At 32.8% G+C, this 19,670-nt stretch overlaps 1 protein-coding gene across 1 annotated transcript; it reads right to left on the bottom strand.

Moving 5' to 3' along the window:
• Window positions 1–6,204: 6,204 nt before the first annotated feature.
• On the bottom strand, window positions 6,205–9,719 carry LOC149509835 (cytochrome b6). Its single transcript, XM_089757654.1, has 2 exons — window positions 9,308–9,719; window positions 6,205–8,483 (listed from the first exon to the last, which is right to left on the bottom strand). Exons 1-2 carry the CDS (start codon window positions 9,311–9,313, stop codon window positions 7,842–7,844), a joined length of 648 nt encoding a protein of 215 aa, XP_089613780.1. The 5' UTR covers window positions 9,314–9,719; the 3' UTR covers window positions 6,205–7,841.
• Window positions 9,720–19,670: the final 9,951 nt, after the last annotated feature.

Genomic DNA, 19,670 nt, shown 5'->3' on the forward strand with positions numbered 1-19,670 from the left:
AGCACTTATGATACTAGGACTCATGCCTTATCGAGCATGTTATCCCATTTTAAATTTGGTTTATTCTGCAGCAGCAAATGCTAGTCACAATAGGGGTTTCGATGAAGCGAGTTTAGTCATTAGTCAAGCCGCAGTAAATGAGGGAACTACTCTGAAAAGACTAAAACCTCGAGCTAGAGGACGGAGTTATCTGATAAAAAGACCCACTTGTCATATAACTATCGTATTGAAATATATTGAATATCAACCAATTGCCAGATTTATGCTATGCTCAAAAAAACCCGTAGGGATAAAAGGGATAAATAAGAACACAAATATGACATATCCTAATACATATAGTACATATAGCAGTGGAGGATTATGGGACAAAAAATAAATCCACTTGGTTTCAGACTTGGTACAACCCAAAGTCATCATTCTCTTTGGTTTGCACAACCTAAAAATTATTCCGAGGGTCTACAAGAAGATAAAAAAATAAGAGACTATATCAAGAATTATGTACAAAAAAATATGAGAATATCTTCCGGTGTCGAGGGAATTGCACGTATAGAGATTCAAAAAGGAATTGATCTAATTCGGGTCATAATCTATATGGGATTTCCTAAATTATTAATTGAAGATAGGCCGCGAAAACTCAAAGAACTACAGATGAATGTGCAAAAAGAACTTAATTGTATGAACCGAAAACTCAAGATTGCTATTACAAGAATTGCAAATCCTTACGGGCACCCTAATATTCTTGCCGAATTTATAGCCGGACAATTAAAGAATCGAGTTTCATTTCGAAAAGCAATGAAAAAGGCTATTGAATTAACTGAGCAAGCAGATACAAAAGGAATTCAAATACAAATTGCAGGGCGTATCGACGGAAAAGAAATTGCGCGTGTCGAATGGATCCGGGAAGGTAGGGTTCCTCTACAAACGATTGGAGCGAAAATTGAGTATTGCTCCTATAGAGTTCGAACTATCTATGGGGTATTAGGAATCAAAATTTGGATATTTATAGATATTTATAGATGAAGAATAATAAGAATAAGACTCTACTTGTCTTTACGTTCTATTCTGCGATAGAACAAAAAATGACAAATTCTTTCATTTTTTTATGTTCAATAAAAAAATGAGCAGTTCTAAATTCTATATTCTATAAGGTTAAATAAAAATTTGATTGATCATTTGATATAATTGCTATGCTTAGTGTGCGACTCGTTGGGTTTTTAGGCTTAGGATTCAAAAAAAAAAATGGGCGAACCACAGTATAAGTTAATAACTATAGCACTAATAACCAACTCATCGCTTCGGATTATCTGGATCCAAAGAATCAGTCAAGATATGATATATTGGTCATATCATTATAGCAACTGAAATCTTTTTTTTTGCATTAAGTTAAGTAAAAAAAAACCAATCTGATTATGAATATATCTAAATTGTGAAGCAAAATAAAAAAGTATGTGGATAAATAGAAGGATGAGAGAAAGAGAGAAAAAGAAATAGAAATGAAATGATATATGATTCCAATATGTAAGGTCTACGAAGCATCTCATAAAGAGCAATGTAATAGAGCATCAATAGAGATTCATCAATAATTAGATGAATATCTGTTCATCGAAGAAAAAATCAAGAGCCTTAAGTCAATAAAGACTGAGAAGGTTGACTAAAGAACAAATTAACAAATTTTTTTATTAAATATTATTTATTAAATATTAAATTTTTATTTTTATTAAATATTAAATTTTTATTAAATATTAAATTAAGGCTCCATTGGAGAATTCAGACCTAAGCATTAATCGAGAAGCGATGGGGACGACGGAACCCGTGAATGCAGAGGATTCTATTGAAAACGAATCCTAATGATTTATCGGGTAGGATGGCGGAACAAACCAGAGACCACTTCATTTCTTTTTATTCTGTTCTGATTCTGAGAGGTCATGAGTTAACCCGACAACTGAAATAGATATTGAAAGAGTAAATATTCGCCCGCGAAAATTTTATTTTCATTTTAAAAATTTTATTTTCATTTTTTTTTTTTATTTTCATTTTAAAAATTTTATTTTCATTTTATTTGATTGTTAAATTTTTGTCGATCCGAGATGAATATGATAAAAAAAGACAAAACAAAATAAAGATTCGTTATAACATTATAACAAAAACAAGATAAGACATTATCTATAAATAGAATCCATGTTTAATTACTTATATATATATCCAATATATATCCAAACAAGATATACAAATTTATAATAGATCAGATAAAATCTCAAATAGATCAGATAAAATCTCAAAGCAAAGAATCCCAGGATTCAATCTATTATTCAGTAACTACCTATATATCTTAAGAATAAAATAAAATATTTTTTAGTCATTTTTTTCGCGAGGAGCTGGATGAGAAGAAACTCTCATGTCCAGTTCTGTAGTAGAGATGGAATTAATAAACAACCATCAACTATAACCCAAAAAGAACCAGATTTCGTAACCAACATAGAGGAAGAATGAAAGGAATATCTTATCGAGGTAATCGCATTTGTTTCGGTAGATATGCTCTTCAAGCACTTGAACCCGCTTGGATTACATCTAGACAAATAGAAGCGGGGCGCCGCGCAATGACACGAAATGTACGCCGTGGTGGAAAAATATGGGTACGTATATTTCCAGACAAACCAGTTACGGTAAGATCTACAGAAACACGTATGGGTTCGGGGAAAGGATCTCCCGAGTATTGGGTAGCTGTCGTTAAACCGGGCAGAATACTTTATGAAATGAGCGGAGTAGCCGAAAATATAGCAAGAAAGGCTATTTCAATAGCGGCGTCCAAAATGCCTATAAAAACTCAATTCATTATTTCAGGATAGGAATATAGAACCAAAGGAAAGAAGTCTTGGGAATAAAAAAAACAATTGCGGGTTTCCTTTTTTTTTTTTTTTTGACAAACAATATTTCTTTTTTTCTTCGTCCTTTGTTCCATTGAAAGAAGAGATTAAAAAAAATGATTCAACCTCAGACCCATTTGAATGTAGCAGATAACAGCGGGGCCCGAGAATTAATGTGTATTCGAGTCATAGGAGCTAGTAATCGCCGATATGCTCATATTGGTGACGTTATTGTTGCTGTGATCAAGAAAGCAGTACCAAAGGCACCTCTAGAAAGATCAGAAGTGATCAGAGCTGTAATTGTACGTACTTGTAAAGAACTCAAACGCGACAACGGTATGATAATACGATATGATGACAATGCTGCAGTTGTCATTGATCAAAAAGGAAATCCAAAAGGAACTCGAATTTTTGGTGCGATCGCCGGGGAATTGAGACAGTTAAATTTCACTAAAATAGTTTCATTAGCTCCTGAGGTATTATAAGACGAGACCTCAATTCAATATAGTTATAGTATTTAAATTAGAGTATTTAAATGACATAGATTAATTAGTAGATTGTGTCTCACGTATATACCTTTACTAAGTAAAAAAAAAAAAAGAACATGTTGGTTATATCAAAATTCGGGAGCAACAATAATTTTAGTTTACCATGGGTAAGGACACTATTGCTGACATAATAACTTCTATACGAAATGCTGACATGAATAGAAAAGGAACGATTCGAATAGGATCTACTAACATCACTGAAAACATTGTTAAAATACTTTTACGAGAAGGTTTTATCGATAACATAAGGAAACATCGGGAAAGAAACAAATATTTTTTGGTTTTAACCCTACGGCATAGAAGGAATAGGAAAGGACCATATAGAACTATTTTAAATTTACGACGGATCAGTCGACCCGGTCTACGAATCTATTCTAACTATCAACAAATTCCTAGAATTTTAGGCGGGATGGGGATTGTAATTCTTTCTACTTCTCGGGGTATAATGACAGACCGGGAGGCTCGACTAGAAGGAATCGGCGGAGAAATTTTGTGTTATATATGGTAATCTGTCTAACATCCGAATTGTATCCGAATCCGAAACTTTCCATTTGTGAAAAAAAAAAGCACGGGTTGTCTAATAGAACTCCTCCTGCCCTACAGTAGTTGATACGTCAAGGAAGTTTTACCTGGAATAAAAGAACAAAAATGGATTCATGGAGGTTTAATTAGTGAATCACGTCCACTCCAGATTCCTTTAGATAATGAAGATCTGATTCTAGGTTATGTTTCAGGAAGGGTCCGATCGAGTTTTATACGTATACCACCGTGGGATAGAGTCAACAAAAGTGAAGTAAGTGCTTATGATTCAACCAGGGGGCGTATAATTTATAGACTCCGCAACAAGGATTCGAACGATTAGGTAGTTTTTTCAACTTCAAGATTCCTTTCAGGGGGATCCAATTCAAGGTTCAAAAATTTCAAGAAACTTATTTTCTTCCAATAAGTAGATTCGGAAAAATTTAAGGAATAACAACTATGAAAATAAGGGCTTCCGTTCGTAAAATTTGTGAAAAATGTCGACTAATCCGTAGGAGGGGACGAATTGTCGTAATTTGTTCCAACCCGAGACATAAACAGAGACAAGGATAATCTTTCTATTCTAAAAAGAACTCCTTAAAGTTAAAGAAAAGAAACTAATCTTAAAGAAAGCGATGAACAAATAAAAATAGAAGATCTGTTTTGACATGAAATGGATATATCCATATATCTCTGACTTATCCTTATGAAATGATAAAATATGGCAAAACCTATACCAAAAGTTGGTTCACGTAGGAATGGGCGCAGTAGTGCACGGAAAAGTGCACGTAGAATACCAAAAGGAGTTATTCATGTTCAAGCAAGTTTCAACAATACCATTGTTACTATTACAGATGTACGGGGTCAGGTAATTTCTTCTTCCTCCGCCGGTACTTGTGGATTCAAGGGTCCAAGAAGAGGGACTCCTTTTGCTGCTCAAACCGCAGCGAGAAATGCTATTCGAGCAGTAGTAGACCAAGGTATGCGACGAGTGGAAGTTCTGATAAAAGGTCCTGGTCTCGGAAGAGATGGAGCATTACGAGCTATTCGTAGAAGTGGTATACTATTAAGTTTCGTACGGGATGTAACCCCTATGCCACATAATGGCTGTAGACCTCCTAAAAAAAAACGTGTGTAGAAATAAACACTAAAGAGATTTCAAGAGAAATAAATGATTCAATGATCTGATCAAATAAAATAATATTACTATGGTTCGAGAGAAAGTAAAAGTCTCTACTCGGACACTGCAGTGGAAGTGTGTTGAATCAAGAACAGATAGTAAGCGTCTTTATTATGGACGCTTTATTCTGTCTCCACTTATGAAAGGCCAAGCCGACACAATAGGCATTGCGATGCGAAGAGCTTTGCTTGGAGAAATAGAAGGAACATGTATTACACGTGCAAAATCTGAGAAAATACCACACGAATATTCTACCATAGTAGGTATTCAAGAATCAGTACATGAAATTTTAATGAATTTAAAAGCAATTGTATTGAGAAGTAATTTGTATGGAACTCGTAACGCCTTTATTTGTGCCAAGGGTCCCGGATATGTAACTGCTCAAGACATCATCTTACCGCCTTCTGTGGAAATCGTTGATAATACACAGCATATAGCTAGCCTAACCGAACCAATTGATTTGTGTATTGGATTACAAATCGAGAGAAATAGAGGATACGGTATAAAAACGCCAAAGAACTTTCACGACGGAAGTTATCCTATAGATGCTGTATTCATGCCTGTTCGAAATGCGAATCATAGTATTCATTGTTATGGGAATGATAATGAAAAACAGGAGATACTTTTTCTAGAAATATGGACAAATGGAAGTTTAACTCCTAAAGAAGCACTTCATGAAGCCTCTCGGAATTTGATTGATTTATTTATTCCCTTTCTAGATGCGGAAGAAGAAAACTTACATTTAGAAAACAATCAACACAACGTTACTTTACCTTTTTTTCCTTTTCATGATAGATTAGCTAAACTAAGAAAAAAGAAAAAAGAAATAGCATTGAAATATATTTTTATTGACCAATCAGAATTGCCTCCCAGGATCTATAATTGTCTCAAAAAGTCCAATATACATACATTATTGGACCTTTTGAATAACAGTCAAGAAGACCTTATGAAAATTGAACACTTTCGCATAGAAGATGTAAAACAAATATTGGGCATTCTAGAAAAGAAGTAGAAAAGCATTGCGAAATTGATTTACCAAAATTTTAAATCCATTGGATTTAGGATTTATTTCATTTTTTTTTTTTTTACTTTAGAAAATTAGAAAAAAAAAAAAAAAACGAAAATGGATTTTGAACCTTCAGCACAATCCATATATTGGGACCAGAATTGAATAAATGTATCTAGGGAGAATTCACTTTGACTTTGAAGTGACTACTCCCTAGATACGCACATCATGATATTTTATTTTAAAATTGATTCAATTTAAAAAAGACCTAAAGTTAGGGATTTATCAATCGGTAATGTTGCTCCAATACCCAACCAAAGGGCCACCGCAGTACCAATCAAAAAAACGGTTGTCGCTACTGGACGACGAAATGGATTTTGGAATTTATTAACATTTTCCAAAAAAGGTACTGTTAATAATCCCGCAGGTACTGAAACCATTAAAAGAACACCCAATAACTTGTTAGGTACTGTACGAAGTATTTGAAATACAGGAAAGAAATACCATTCAGGTAATATTTCCAAAGGAGTTGCAAATGGATCCGCGGGTTCACCAATCATTGAAGGTTCTAGAACCGCTAAGCCTACGTTACAAGCAATAGTACCGAGAATTACTACTGGAAAAATATATAAAAGATCATTGGGCCATGCGGGTTCCCCATAATAATTATGACCCATACCTTTAGCTAATTTAGCTCTTAATACAGGATCGTTCAAGTCAGGTTTTTTTGTTATTAGGATAGGTGAATTTTTCTAGATCCATCCCCCGAAGGAACCGGACATGATAATTTTTCATCATCCGGCTCAAGCAAAAATCAATCGAATCAAATGGATACAAACGGATACATATAAAATGAATCTATATGTTATCCACACATATATGAATGATTTCATATGTAAGAAAAAAGTTACCTGATTCCATTTTACGAAGTTGCAACTATACATTCCAAGGAATGCCATTTTTACAGGTAAATGCTCAATACCCAAGTAGGCGTACAAAGTTGATCGTGATCAAGTGCTTTCTGGGTCGTCTTAGGCCTTGCGATTCACCTTTATCCCAAAAATATATCGAGATTTTTTACATACAAAGGATTTACTTGTTACTAATATAGTCTAGCCTTTGCTCTTCTTTAGATCCCTTGTTTCACTCCGATAGTATAATAATAATAAATCGGGTCGATGCAGAAGAAATGAATGTATTTTCATACTATTAAGATAAGAAAGTAAAAAAAAAATAAAAATAAATAAATAAAATCTAATTTGCATTATGCCAAATCACTTATTCTACTGGATCTTACGGAGCCCTGTTCATACACGACATCGTCAGGTCTGATCATAGAAAAGATTCTCTTCAAGCGAACCAGCCTATCCTTTGTATGGGGCTTACACGGTGGTTGGAACAAAGACACATTTGGTTGTGAATTCCAATGTAGCAGATAAAGGCATATTTCTGCATGGCCCAATCAATAGTTCAAGTCACACACTCCCATAATCCATTTTCTCTTCGGGGAATTCCCTTCAACTATTCATGTCATATCAAATAAATAATAGAATATTGTGGAGTTGAAAGGAAATATCCAAATACATGTCTTATTTTTTTTTTTTTTTCAACAATCCATATTTGTAGCAATGAAATACTATTGTTCCTCCCCCAAGTAATAAGATAAATGATTGGCAAGTAATAAGATAAATGATTGGTTACAATATAGCTATGGTCTATATTCTCTATAAAGGACCAGAAATGCCTTGCTTACGTATCATTAGGAAATGCATTAACATAAATACAGCAGTAAGAAGGGGTAATACAAAAGTGTGTAAACTATAAAAACGGGTCAAAGTGGATTGTCCCACACTAGCACTTCCACGCAATAACTCTACCAAAGGCGATCCTATTACCGGAATAGCTTCCGGAACGCCTGTTACGATTTTGACTGCCCAATAACCAATTTGGTCCCAAGGTAAGGAATAACCTGTTACACCAAAAGATGCAGTCAACACAGCCAGAACCACGCCTGTAACCCAAGTCAATTCGCGAGGTTTTTTAAAACCACCAGTGAGATAGACACGAAATACGTGCAGGATCATCATTAAGACCATCATACTTGCCGACCATCGATGAACTGATCGGATTAACCAACCAAAGTTAGCTTCAGTCATTATGTATTGAACAGAAGTAAAAGCCTCAGTAACGGTTGGACGATAGTAAAAAGTCATAGCAAATCCTGTAGCTACTTGTACCAAAAAACAAGTAAGCGTAATTCCTCCTAGACAATAAAATATGTTAACATGAGGAGGAACATATTTACTAGTTATATCATCTGCAATCGCCTGAATCTCGAGGCGTTCTTCGAACCAATCATAGACTTTATTGAGATAGGTAAACCAAGAGGACTCCCCCCCTGAGAACCGTATATGAGAATTTCATCTCGTACAGCTCAAACAAAAACACCCAAATAATAGCTGAAACGGATATGGAATAGAAAGTTTGAAACTTCTTAATCTTTTCATTCAATTTTATCTGAAGACACAAAAGAGTAAAAATCCGAAAGCTCTTTTTTGTAGTTGTAATTATAATGCCAAAAAATCAAGTCGGCGCATTCGTCTTTATGTTGATCAGGCCTCTTGAATCTTCTATTTACCTACTTATTTCTTTTCTTTTTCTTTGCTTTGATTTGTTATTTATATGGAATGTGGCTTTATTCTTGTTTTCTTTATTTTTAATAGGAATTCTCTTGTTAAGACCCTATGAATCAATTGAAACTTCAGATTCATACCAGAACCGCGATGATTCAATAAAACCTTCAAACTAAGTCCAAAGATTCTTTGAGTAAGAATTATTGGATCATCACTTATTCAATGAATAGAATAGATATAATAAATAAAAATACAAAGAAAAGAAAGGTTTGTCCTTTGATCAAAATAAGCATAAACTAAATGAGAGTTTGAAAGAAGAAAAAATTTCTCGATTTATAAATAAAAAACCTCTTTCTTTGAAAATTTTTTTTTTTTTTGAGTCCGGCCGCGAGGTTTGAATATTAAGTATGAATCATAGTTCGAATACTTCGTGATCCATTTCATATATTCCGTGCTCCAGATACTAGAATGGCTATCCGACGGGATAAAACTATCTCGATCAAGAGGACAGACCCATTTTCTGTACTATCAATAGGATCAATTATAACAAGTCACACACTCATATTCCGGAAATACAGAAACAAAAAAAATTTCGCGGTCGAACTACCAAAATAGAATGGGCTAAAAAAAATCCGAGAACTAAAAGTTTCACTTTTTGTATTGAAAAGCGAGGCTTCGTGGTTCTTGTGAATCTAATTCAGCGAAATTCCATCCAGTAAAACGGAAGAATTATAAATCTCCAAAATAATAGATAAGAATATCGAAAATAAAGCCATTGCGACACCCATCAAAGGAGTCGTTCCCCATCCAGGAGCTACTTTACCATATTCCGAATTCAATGGTTTCAAAAAATCCCCTACAACAGTTCGTCTTGGACCAGATCTAGAACTACCCTCAACGGTTTGTGTAGCCATAAATCTTATTTTGTATTCAGTGAGATCTGTTGACTTTGTATATCATTCCGCTGTAAATAAACGATCTTATCATAGATCCATTGTGATCTTGAAATTATATTTATATTTATATTATTTATATTTATATTTATATATATTATTTATATAATTATATAATAATGGAAACAGCAACTTTAGTCGCCATCTCTATATCTGGTTTACTTGTAAGTTTTACTGGGTACGCCTTATATACTGCCTTTGGGCAACCCTCTCAACAATTAAGGGATCCATTCGAGGAACACGGGGACTAATTGAAGTAATGAGCCTCCCAATATAATATTGGGAGGCTCATTACTTCAATTGAGATAATGAAAAATCATTTCATTTTTTTAGTTGGAACTTTAGGCGGTTCTCGAAAAAAGATAGCGAAAAAAATTATCCCTAGAGTAGATACTAAGAGGAATGTATAAACCAATGCTTCCATAAATTCGATCGTGGTTTACAATTATAGCTTCCGTACCTATTTATTTAGAATCATCTCCCGAATAAAATAACGAAAGAACAAGAATCAAAGAAAAGGCAGCGATTTTAATCAAGATTTTTACAGCAGCCTATGTCAAATCACAAACAGAAAATAGAAGCGAAAAATAACAAAGCAATCTTGCATCAGACTACTTGTCTTCTTGTAGTTGGATCTCCAAGTTTTTGGAATGCTCCAAATTCCACTTGAGCATCCAAATCTGGATCAATACCGGCAAAAACATCTCTGAACAGGGTTCTAGCACCATGCCAAATGTGTCCGAAGAAGAAAAGCAAAGCAAACGAAGCATGCCCAAAAGTAAACCAACCCCTTGGACTGCTACGAAAAACACCATCGGATTTCAAAGTAGCACGATCTAATTCAAAAATTTCACCCAATTGAGCACGTCTAGCATATTTTTTCACAGTAGCAGGATCACTATAACTCACTCCATTGAGTTCGCCACCATAGAACTCAACAGTTACACCTACTTGTTCGACACTATACTTCGATTCTGCCCTTCTAAAAGGAACATCCGCTCTAACAATTCCGTCTCCGTCTACCAAAACAACCGGAAATGTTTCAAAAAAAGTAGGCATACGACGTACAAAAAGTTCACGCCCTTCTTTATCTCTAAAGATAGGGTGTCCTAACCACCCAACGGCTATTCCATCCCCGTTGTCCATTGAACCCGCTCTGAATAATCCTCCTTTTGCCGGATTATTGCCAATGTAATCATAAAAAGCTAATTTTTCAGGAATTTTAGACCAAGCTTCTGATAAACTTTGATTTTCGGCTAACCCAGCACTAACCCTTCGATATATTTCTTGCTGGAAGTATCCTTGATCCCATTGATAACGAGTAGGACCAAATAATTCGATGGGGGTAGTTGCTGAACCATACCACATAGTTCCAGTAACAACAAAAGCTGCAAAAAAGACAGCAGCTATACTACTGGAAAGGACGGTTTCAATATTTCCCATACGTAATCCTTTGTATAAACGTTGGGGCGGACGGACACTAAGATGGAATAAGCCCGCTAATATGCCCAATGTCCCTGCTGCAATATGATGAGAGGCTATTCCTCCCGGAACAAAAGGATCAAAACCTTCCACGCCCCACGCTGGATTTACAGGTTGTACCTTTCCGGTTAGTCCATAAGGGTCGGACACCCATATTCCAGGACCATACAATCCTGTTACATGAAATGCGCCAAAGCCAAAGCAAGCCACTCCTGAGAGAAATAAATGAATTCCAAAAATCTTGGGCAAATCCAAAGAGGGTTTTCCTGTGCGCTCATCACAAAAAATTTCTAGATCCCAATATACCCAATGCCAGATAGCTGCCAAGAAGCACAAGCCAGAAAACACAATATGTGCTCCGGCCACACCTTCGTAACTCCAAATACCCGGATTTGTTATAGTCCGCCCCGTAATACTCCAACCGCCCCATGAATTGGTTATTCCTAAACGAGTCATGAAGGGTATAACGAACATACCTTGTCTCCACATTGGATCAAGAACGGGATCGGAGGGATCAAAAACAGCTAATTCATATAGAGCCATTGAACCGGCCCAACCAGCAACCAGAGCTGTATGCATTATATGAACAGAAAGCAAGCGACCGGGATCATTCAATACGACAGTATGAACACGATACCAAGGCAAACCCATGGAAATACCCCTTTATCAAATCAACGAAAAATAGACACTATGTAACTTTATTGCATTGGAATACCTCCCCTTTTCGGTGGATTCTTTCGGAGAAAGGATTAATGTTTGTTCTATTCCATTAGTAATAAGGGAAGAATTCGGCTCAGAAGAAAAAAGAGAAGCAGATCTATTCTATACTCGATAAGTATCAATACGCAATGGGGGTTGATCCTATTTTTTATGAATGAATGCATCCCTATTTGTTCATCATTCAAAGGACCTATTCGTAAGAATTCTCTTTCATTCATTCCGCCTTTCTTTATTTTATGGCCTTAGTCTATCTATGTATAAAATATGATAAAGGCCCATATTATTAAGACCATTATTACATATTATTAAGATAAGACCATTATTACGTATTACATTACGTATTACGCTTCCACAATCAAAGTGAAATATAATATTACATATTATAATATTACATATTATTAAGATAAGACCATTATTACGTATTACATTACGTATTACGCTTCCACAATCAAAGTGAAATATAATATTACATATTATAATATTACATATTATTAAGATAAGACCATTATTACGTATTACATTACGTATTACGCTTCCACAATCAAAGTGAAATATAATATTACATATTATTAAGATAAGACCATTATTACGTATTACATTACGTATTACGCTTCCACAATCAAAGCGAAATATAATTTTACATTCTTTTTACTTTATGCCTGTTGGTATTCCAAAAGTTCCTTTTCAAGTTCCGGGAGATAACGATGCAAGCTGGGTTGACATATAGTGCGACTTGTCAAATATATTGGGTCATATGGGATTCCCCCGTTCTCTCGCCCGATCGAGATATCCCCTGTTTCGCCCCAAAAAGATTGATTGAATTATCAAAAATTTGTAGCGGGAAGTGTAATGAAGTGCAATTAGAGATCCATTTCATGGGGGTGTATCCAGATTAATATTTTCAATTAGAATGATTTATGGTTGGCTTGGTTGGACTGATAAAATGAAGTATCCAGGCTCCGTTTAGAAAAAACCCAATTGGTAATATATTTATGATTACCACCTATATCATAATCATAATTTTTCTTTTTTTTTTTAATTATAAATAAGAGCGATTTCAAACTGTTAATCAATCGAATAATATGGGAAATACGTTGAATATTTGGCGAAAAACATGAAAGAAAAAGGAATTAAATTAAAATAAAAAAAGGAAATGAAATCATAGCAAAAAGACGTGGTATTGGGTCATTTGTCCTATATGTGCAAATAAAAATCGGGCAGATCTTTACTCGGAGTAGAGCATAAACCTAAAAAAATTGAATAAAAAATTGACGAACCCCATTCAGGAACAAGAAAATGACATCGTGATTTGGATTGAATCGCAATGAAAAAAAAATGGATCAATGAAAAGTTTGTGCAATAAGTTTAGCGAATTTTTTCTATATTATAGGAAAACGGGCCAAAACTCATCTTTCTTTAATTTAATTTTAAATTTCATTTTATTTAAAAAATGTAAGAAAAAGCCCCTTCATTAGAAATTAGAAGTTAGAAAGGTCCGACTAGAAAAAACAAAGGATGGCTGGAATCTACACATTGATTTTTTTTCGCAATTTTTGTTGAACCGTATGCATCAAAAGGTGCCTGTACGGCTACTAAGGGATACAATTTTATCCTAATCAACCGAATTTATCGAGAAAGATTGCTTTTTTTGGGCAAAGAGCTTGATATCCAGACCTCGAATCAACTTGCGGGTATTATGATCTATCTCAGTATAGAGAGTAATAGCCGAGACCTGTTTTTTTTTATAAACTCTCCTGGCGGAGGGATAGTATCTGGATTATCTCTTTTTGATACTATGCAAGCAGTGGAACCAGATGTGCATACACTAGCCATGGGATTGACCGCTTCAATCGCAGCTTTTCTCTTGGTCGGAGGAGAAATTACCAAACGCAGAGCATTCCCTCACGCTCGGCGCCAATGAGTTTTTTTTTTTTATTATTGATGGAAAGAAAAAAGAAGACTATGCCTTCGCCATATGAAATATGAATTAGTAAGTAATAATAGCATGGCACTTTGAATTCGATATGAAATTTTTTTTTTATTTCTTTTTTTTTTTTTCAAAAAAAAATATTAGATTATGTATCGAAAGAGTAGTATGAGAGAAGGGGCATTTCCAATTTGATCTTAGCTATCGTGGGCCCATCTCAGGCGTCACAAACTTTTTTTCTTTTCCTACCAGAGGCTATTAACAATATTTATGTTATGAAAGAGTACGAAAAAAAAAAAGACTATTTTTTTTCTTTCTTTTTTTTTTTTCAAAAAAAAAAAGAAACTTTGGGATTGCTGAATCACAGACGAAATAAATATATAAAGCAACGGAGCCATCATAGTATTTTTAAACTTTTCCGAAAAAAAAAGAAAAAGAAGGATGGTAATTGGATTATTTATTAATCTGGGTCTAATAGACTCTATATTTTCTCTTTTTTTCGATGAAAGAAAAAAGAGAATTCCATTGTAAAGCCGTATGCAATTGTAAAGCCGTATGCAATGCGCAAAAAATGCCTGTACGGTTGTTCAATTCTATAGCTATTCTTCTCGCCTCATTATGTGAGTTAGAAGTATGTTATATCATCAGGGTAATGATCCATCAACCTATTAGTATGCTTAAGGATGATGGCTTCAAAGACTGGGTCATGGAAACAGACGAAGTAATGAAAATGCAAGAAGACATCATAGAGGCTTATGTACAAAGAACGGGCCAGCCCCGATGGGTTATAAACAAAGACATGGAAAGAGATAATTTTATGTCAGCAAAAGAAGCCAAAGATCATGGAATTGTGGATCATATAGTGCGTACAGAATCGAGACCTATAGTGAATGAAAAACCTATAGTGAATGAAAAACCTATAGTGAATGAAAAACCTATAGTGAATGAAAAACCTATAGTGAATAACAAACCTATAGTGAATGAAAAACCTATAGTGAATGAAAAACCTATAGTGAATGAAAAACCTATAGTGAATGAAAAACCTATAGTGAATAACAAACCTATAGTGAATAACAAACCTATAGTGAATAACAAACCTATAGTGAATAAAAAATGGAGACTAGTTAACGACAATGGCAATGGAAGACCACCATTTGACGACAATGGAACACCATTTAATTTTGATTTAGATTGATTTAATCCCTCTTATTCCTTTCCTTCTTTTTCTCTTTAATAGATTAATATTTTATTAATCTATTAAAGAGAAAAAGAAGTAATTCATAATCATCTGGTTAGGATCGATCTAAACCAGTCTATTATGTATATGATTGTATATGATTCAGCATGCCAACTATTAAACAACTTATTAGAAATGCAAGACAGCCAATTAGAAATGTCACGAAAGCCCCTGCTCTTCGGGGATGTCCTCAGCGCCGAGGAAGATGTACTAGGGTGTATGTGCGACTTGTTCAGATCATGGGCTGAGAAAAAGGAAACAATTTTTCAGTATCAACGATCAGTACCAGTGAATAGAATGGGGTTCTTCCGTTCACTATCTAAAAAAGATAGATCTACCATATCCTTCTATTGTGTATGAAATTTATGGTTTCCATTGGCGCAAATCCAATCTTGGAATTTTTTAAAAATTCCCCATTGGTAGCAAATGCTTATCCATTAAGCGGGGAAAATCCTATTTAAAAAGCAAAAAGATTATGCTTCGACTCTTGCAAAGAACGGACTAACAGGGTCAGCTACCCAATTAATCCTCCTAATTACATACCGTTACTGTATAAGATAGATCTCGTTGTGAAAGATCTATTACTGAAAAATTTATGAGTAGAGCCGAAGAGTGTGAACTGTACAAGTTACCAATTAAATGTTAAATGAAGGAATGAGCTCCGGTGTATAGAGGGGACCTCACCGTTTAAGAAGTAACCATAGAAACGATGGAACCCACTATTTATTTATCCATTTCTATTTACTCCTTTATTTTAGTTAATATGCTTTTTTTGATACCTAGTATCAATACAATTTCTTATTTCAAGGCGAAATGAAATGCCTAGAAAAAAGGAAAAATCGTGGGCGGGACGGTTATAGTAGCAAAAGCCATTGGAATTTTTATTTTATACATTGGAAGAATCCGTTTTGTTATTAATAGACTAGAAAAGAATAACTGAAAGAAAGAATTAGTTATTCATCAAAATTTCTTTTATTCAATGACCAGAATGAAAGAGGGATATATAGCTCGGAGACAAAGAGTAAGAGCTTTGGTTTCGGCTGATCGGGATAGAGATAGGAAAAAAAGATATTTTCGTCGTTTGTGGATCACTCGAATAAATGCAGGAATTCGAGGAATGGGGGTATCCTATAATTATAGTAGATTAATAAAAAATCGGTACAAGAAACAGTTGCTTCTTAATCGTAAAATACTTGCACAAATAGCTATCTCAAATAGGAATTGTCTTTATATGATTTCCAACGAGATTATAAAATAAGGAGATCGGAAGGAATCCACCGAAATGCTTTAAATGAAATGGGGTTCCCTCGAGAATGAACTCGAGGGAGGTAGAGTAGAAATTAATATGATAAAAAAATTCTGATAAGGTCATCAAAACAAGAAAACAAGATGAGCGAAGACGCTCAATAAAAAAAAAAAAAATTTATTTTTCTTCCCCAACCCGATTCGATTCTTTTATTTATTTCTTTTTTCTTACGACACGACAATTTTGATTATCAGATTTTTTGAATAAAGCATCAGTCTACGTTTGATAATTTTGAGTCAATTGAAGGGTAAGCCTATTTATTTCTGGTTCTAAGAGCAGTAGTTCTAGCGGTCGACTCTCTTCTTTCAAATCGTTTCTCATTTCTGGTTCTAGTTCTAGCGGTCGACTCCCTTCTTTCAAATCGTTTCTCATTATTAATAAAGGGTAACGAAGATAAAATACGAGCTTGTTTTATAGCAATAGTAATTAATCGTTGTTGTTTTAAAGTCAATCTATTTACTCGCCTAGATAAGATTTTTCCTTGTTCACTAATAAATCGACTAATTAAACTCATGTTTCTATAATCAATTCGATCCCCCGATTGGATCGGGGGCAAACGCCTACGAAAAGATCGCTTGTATTTATCCATCATTTCTTTATTCCTTATTTCTAAAAATAATCCTATCCTATCCTTTTCTAAAATCCTATTTTGATCGGATCAAATTCAAATTATAGAATTAATAGAATAAATACGATTTGCTTTGTTTTTTTTATTATTGTATTATTTATTTATTATTTATTTCTTATTTATTTGTTTATTTTATTAGTTTATTTTAATTATTTATTTATTATTTATTTGTTTATTTTATTAGTTTATTTTATTATTATATTATTTATAGATATTTATTTAAATATAATTTCATATTTTAATATATTTAATATATAAATATAATTTCATATTTTAATATATTTAATATATAAATATAATTTCATATTTTAATATATTTAATATATAAATATAATTTCATATTTTAATATATTTAATATATAAATATAATTTCATATTTTAATATATTTAATATATAAAATATAAATATAATTTAATATTTTAATATATTTAATATATAAATATAATTTAAATAAATATCTATAACTGTGATAATACATAAATAATAAATAAATATAATTTATAAATATATATAAATATAATTTCATATTTTAATATATTTAATATATAAAATATAAATATAATTTAATATTTTAATATATTTAATATATAAATATAATTTAAATAAATATCTATAACTGTGATAATACATAAATAATAAATAAATATAATTTATAAATATATATAGAACCGACACGAAAATAATAAATAATTAATAAAATAAGAAATAAATAATGAAATATAGTAATAAATACAAAATATAGTAATAACTAAAAAATATAGTAATGAATAAATCATACAATATAATAAATAATACAATATTAACAATATTAAAATTAACAACAATATTAAAATTAACAATATTAAAATAATCATTATGCACGAATAGAAAATAAAAAAAAAAATAGTTAGTGATATTAAAAATCTAATTCCTAATCAATGAAAATCCAACTCCTAATCATTCGAAGACTGTAAACTAAAAATCATTCGAAGACGGTAAACTAAAAAAATAAATAATTGACTCGAGAATAAAGAAAAAAATTATTAAAAAAATAAGAACTAAATAAAAAATAGAATAAAAAAAAATAAAAGAATATTGATACAATCATATACCAGGTTAAAAAGGTTAAAAATTTATTAACGTGCATATCGAATAATTTAAAACTAAAAACTTCACTTTAAAAAGAAAGCGTGGAATAGACAAGGAAATACAAATATAGACTAATATATAAATAAAATATTTGTTATATATTAGTTATATATTATATCTAACTAATTATATACTTAATATTACTTAATATATTATATAATATATATTATTATACCTGAATACCTAATGTCCTATTTTCTCATACTAAATACCTAATGTTACCTAAATACCTAATGTCCTATTTTCTCATATTCTCGGGAAGGGTTGACATACGAGTACTTGATTCGATTTATTTCTTTATCTCCCCGTGAATTGTATGTTTGTAACAATAGGAACAGAATTTCTTCAATTCCAATCGACTAGGCGTATTGTGTCGATTTTTTTGAGTAATATACCTGGAAATGCCCGTTGATTCCTTATTAACGACGTTTCGAACACAACTGGTACATTCCAAAATAATCGTTACTCGGACATCTTTACTCTTGGCCATGAACCCCCTTTGAGTTTTTAATTCACCCAACTCTTCTATTTTCCGATCAAAAGTGAAGAAGAAAGGAATGAAAATAAATAAATAAAAGTTGCTAACTCAAAACCAAATCCTGAAAGATTTCGTTGCAATCAATTGCAATCAATATAGTAAATCAATATGTATTATACTAATAGTAAATAAGTAATACAATGATTTCTAACTCGATTTAGAATCACAGTACGGTATTTTCTTTAAGTATCTTGTAGGATACTGTTGTTCCAGCCACATTTCTCTTTTCGCTCTACTAGTAATTTAATTGGAGCTTGAACCCAAGTTTTGTTGAGGTTCAATCCACTTTTTTCGTTCTACCTTCCTTATTTATTTTATATAATTCTTATATAATTAGAATTCTAAAAAAACTAAATAGAATTATTTCTTATATAATTAGAATTCATTTCTTATATAATTATAATTCTAAAAACAACTAAAGTCAAGGGGGGGCGAGAGATTAGTCACAGATATTTGATTGTATATCGATCTAATCTTTTTCACCCCGTCCCGCGACAATAACTAGAATTAAAAAAAAGGGAATGTTAACGCATCCGGGAAGAAACGATTGATCTCTATCAATAAACCCGCTAAAGAACCGAACCAGAGAGTACTTAGTACCGGTGCTACGGAAAGATATGTTTTTAGATCTCGCATTTAAAATCCTCCTTCTTTATCGTATTACATACATTATGGTAATACATATATAATCACATGTATGTGTGGTTAAAGACCACTTGTATTTGTATATTTGTACCCGGAATTCCTAATTCAAAATTAAAATTTAAATGTACAATGATTCGATAGATAAGATTTTCCTTTTCTTAAAACAGCAAAATAGGTCCCTTTCTGCCTGAGAATTCCCGCCAAAAAGATTCATTTATTATTCATTATATGGTTGTTATATGATATGAGACCAAAAAGAGGAAATGGAAAGATAATTTTTGTATATCAATAGATGAAATAAGGGTGTGGAAAACAAGACAGGGATTCTCTACAATAACATCGTAGGCCAATTGAA

Source organism: Durio zibethinus, unplaced genomic scaffold, assembly GCF_047325235.1.
Source record: "Durio zibethinus cultivar Kanyao isolate XHJ-2024 unplaced genomic scaffold, ASM4732523v1 HiC_scaffold_105, whole genome shotgun sequence".
Classification (NCBI taxonomy): Eukaryota; Viridiplantae; Streptophyta; class Magnoliopsida; order Malvales; family Malvaceae; genus Durio; species Durio zibethinus.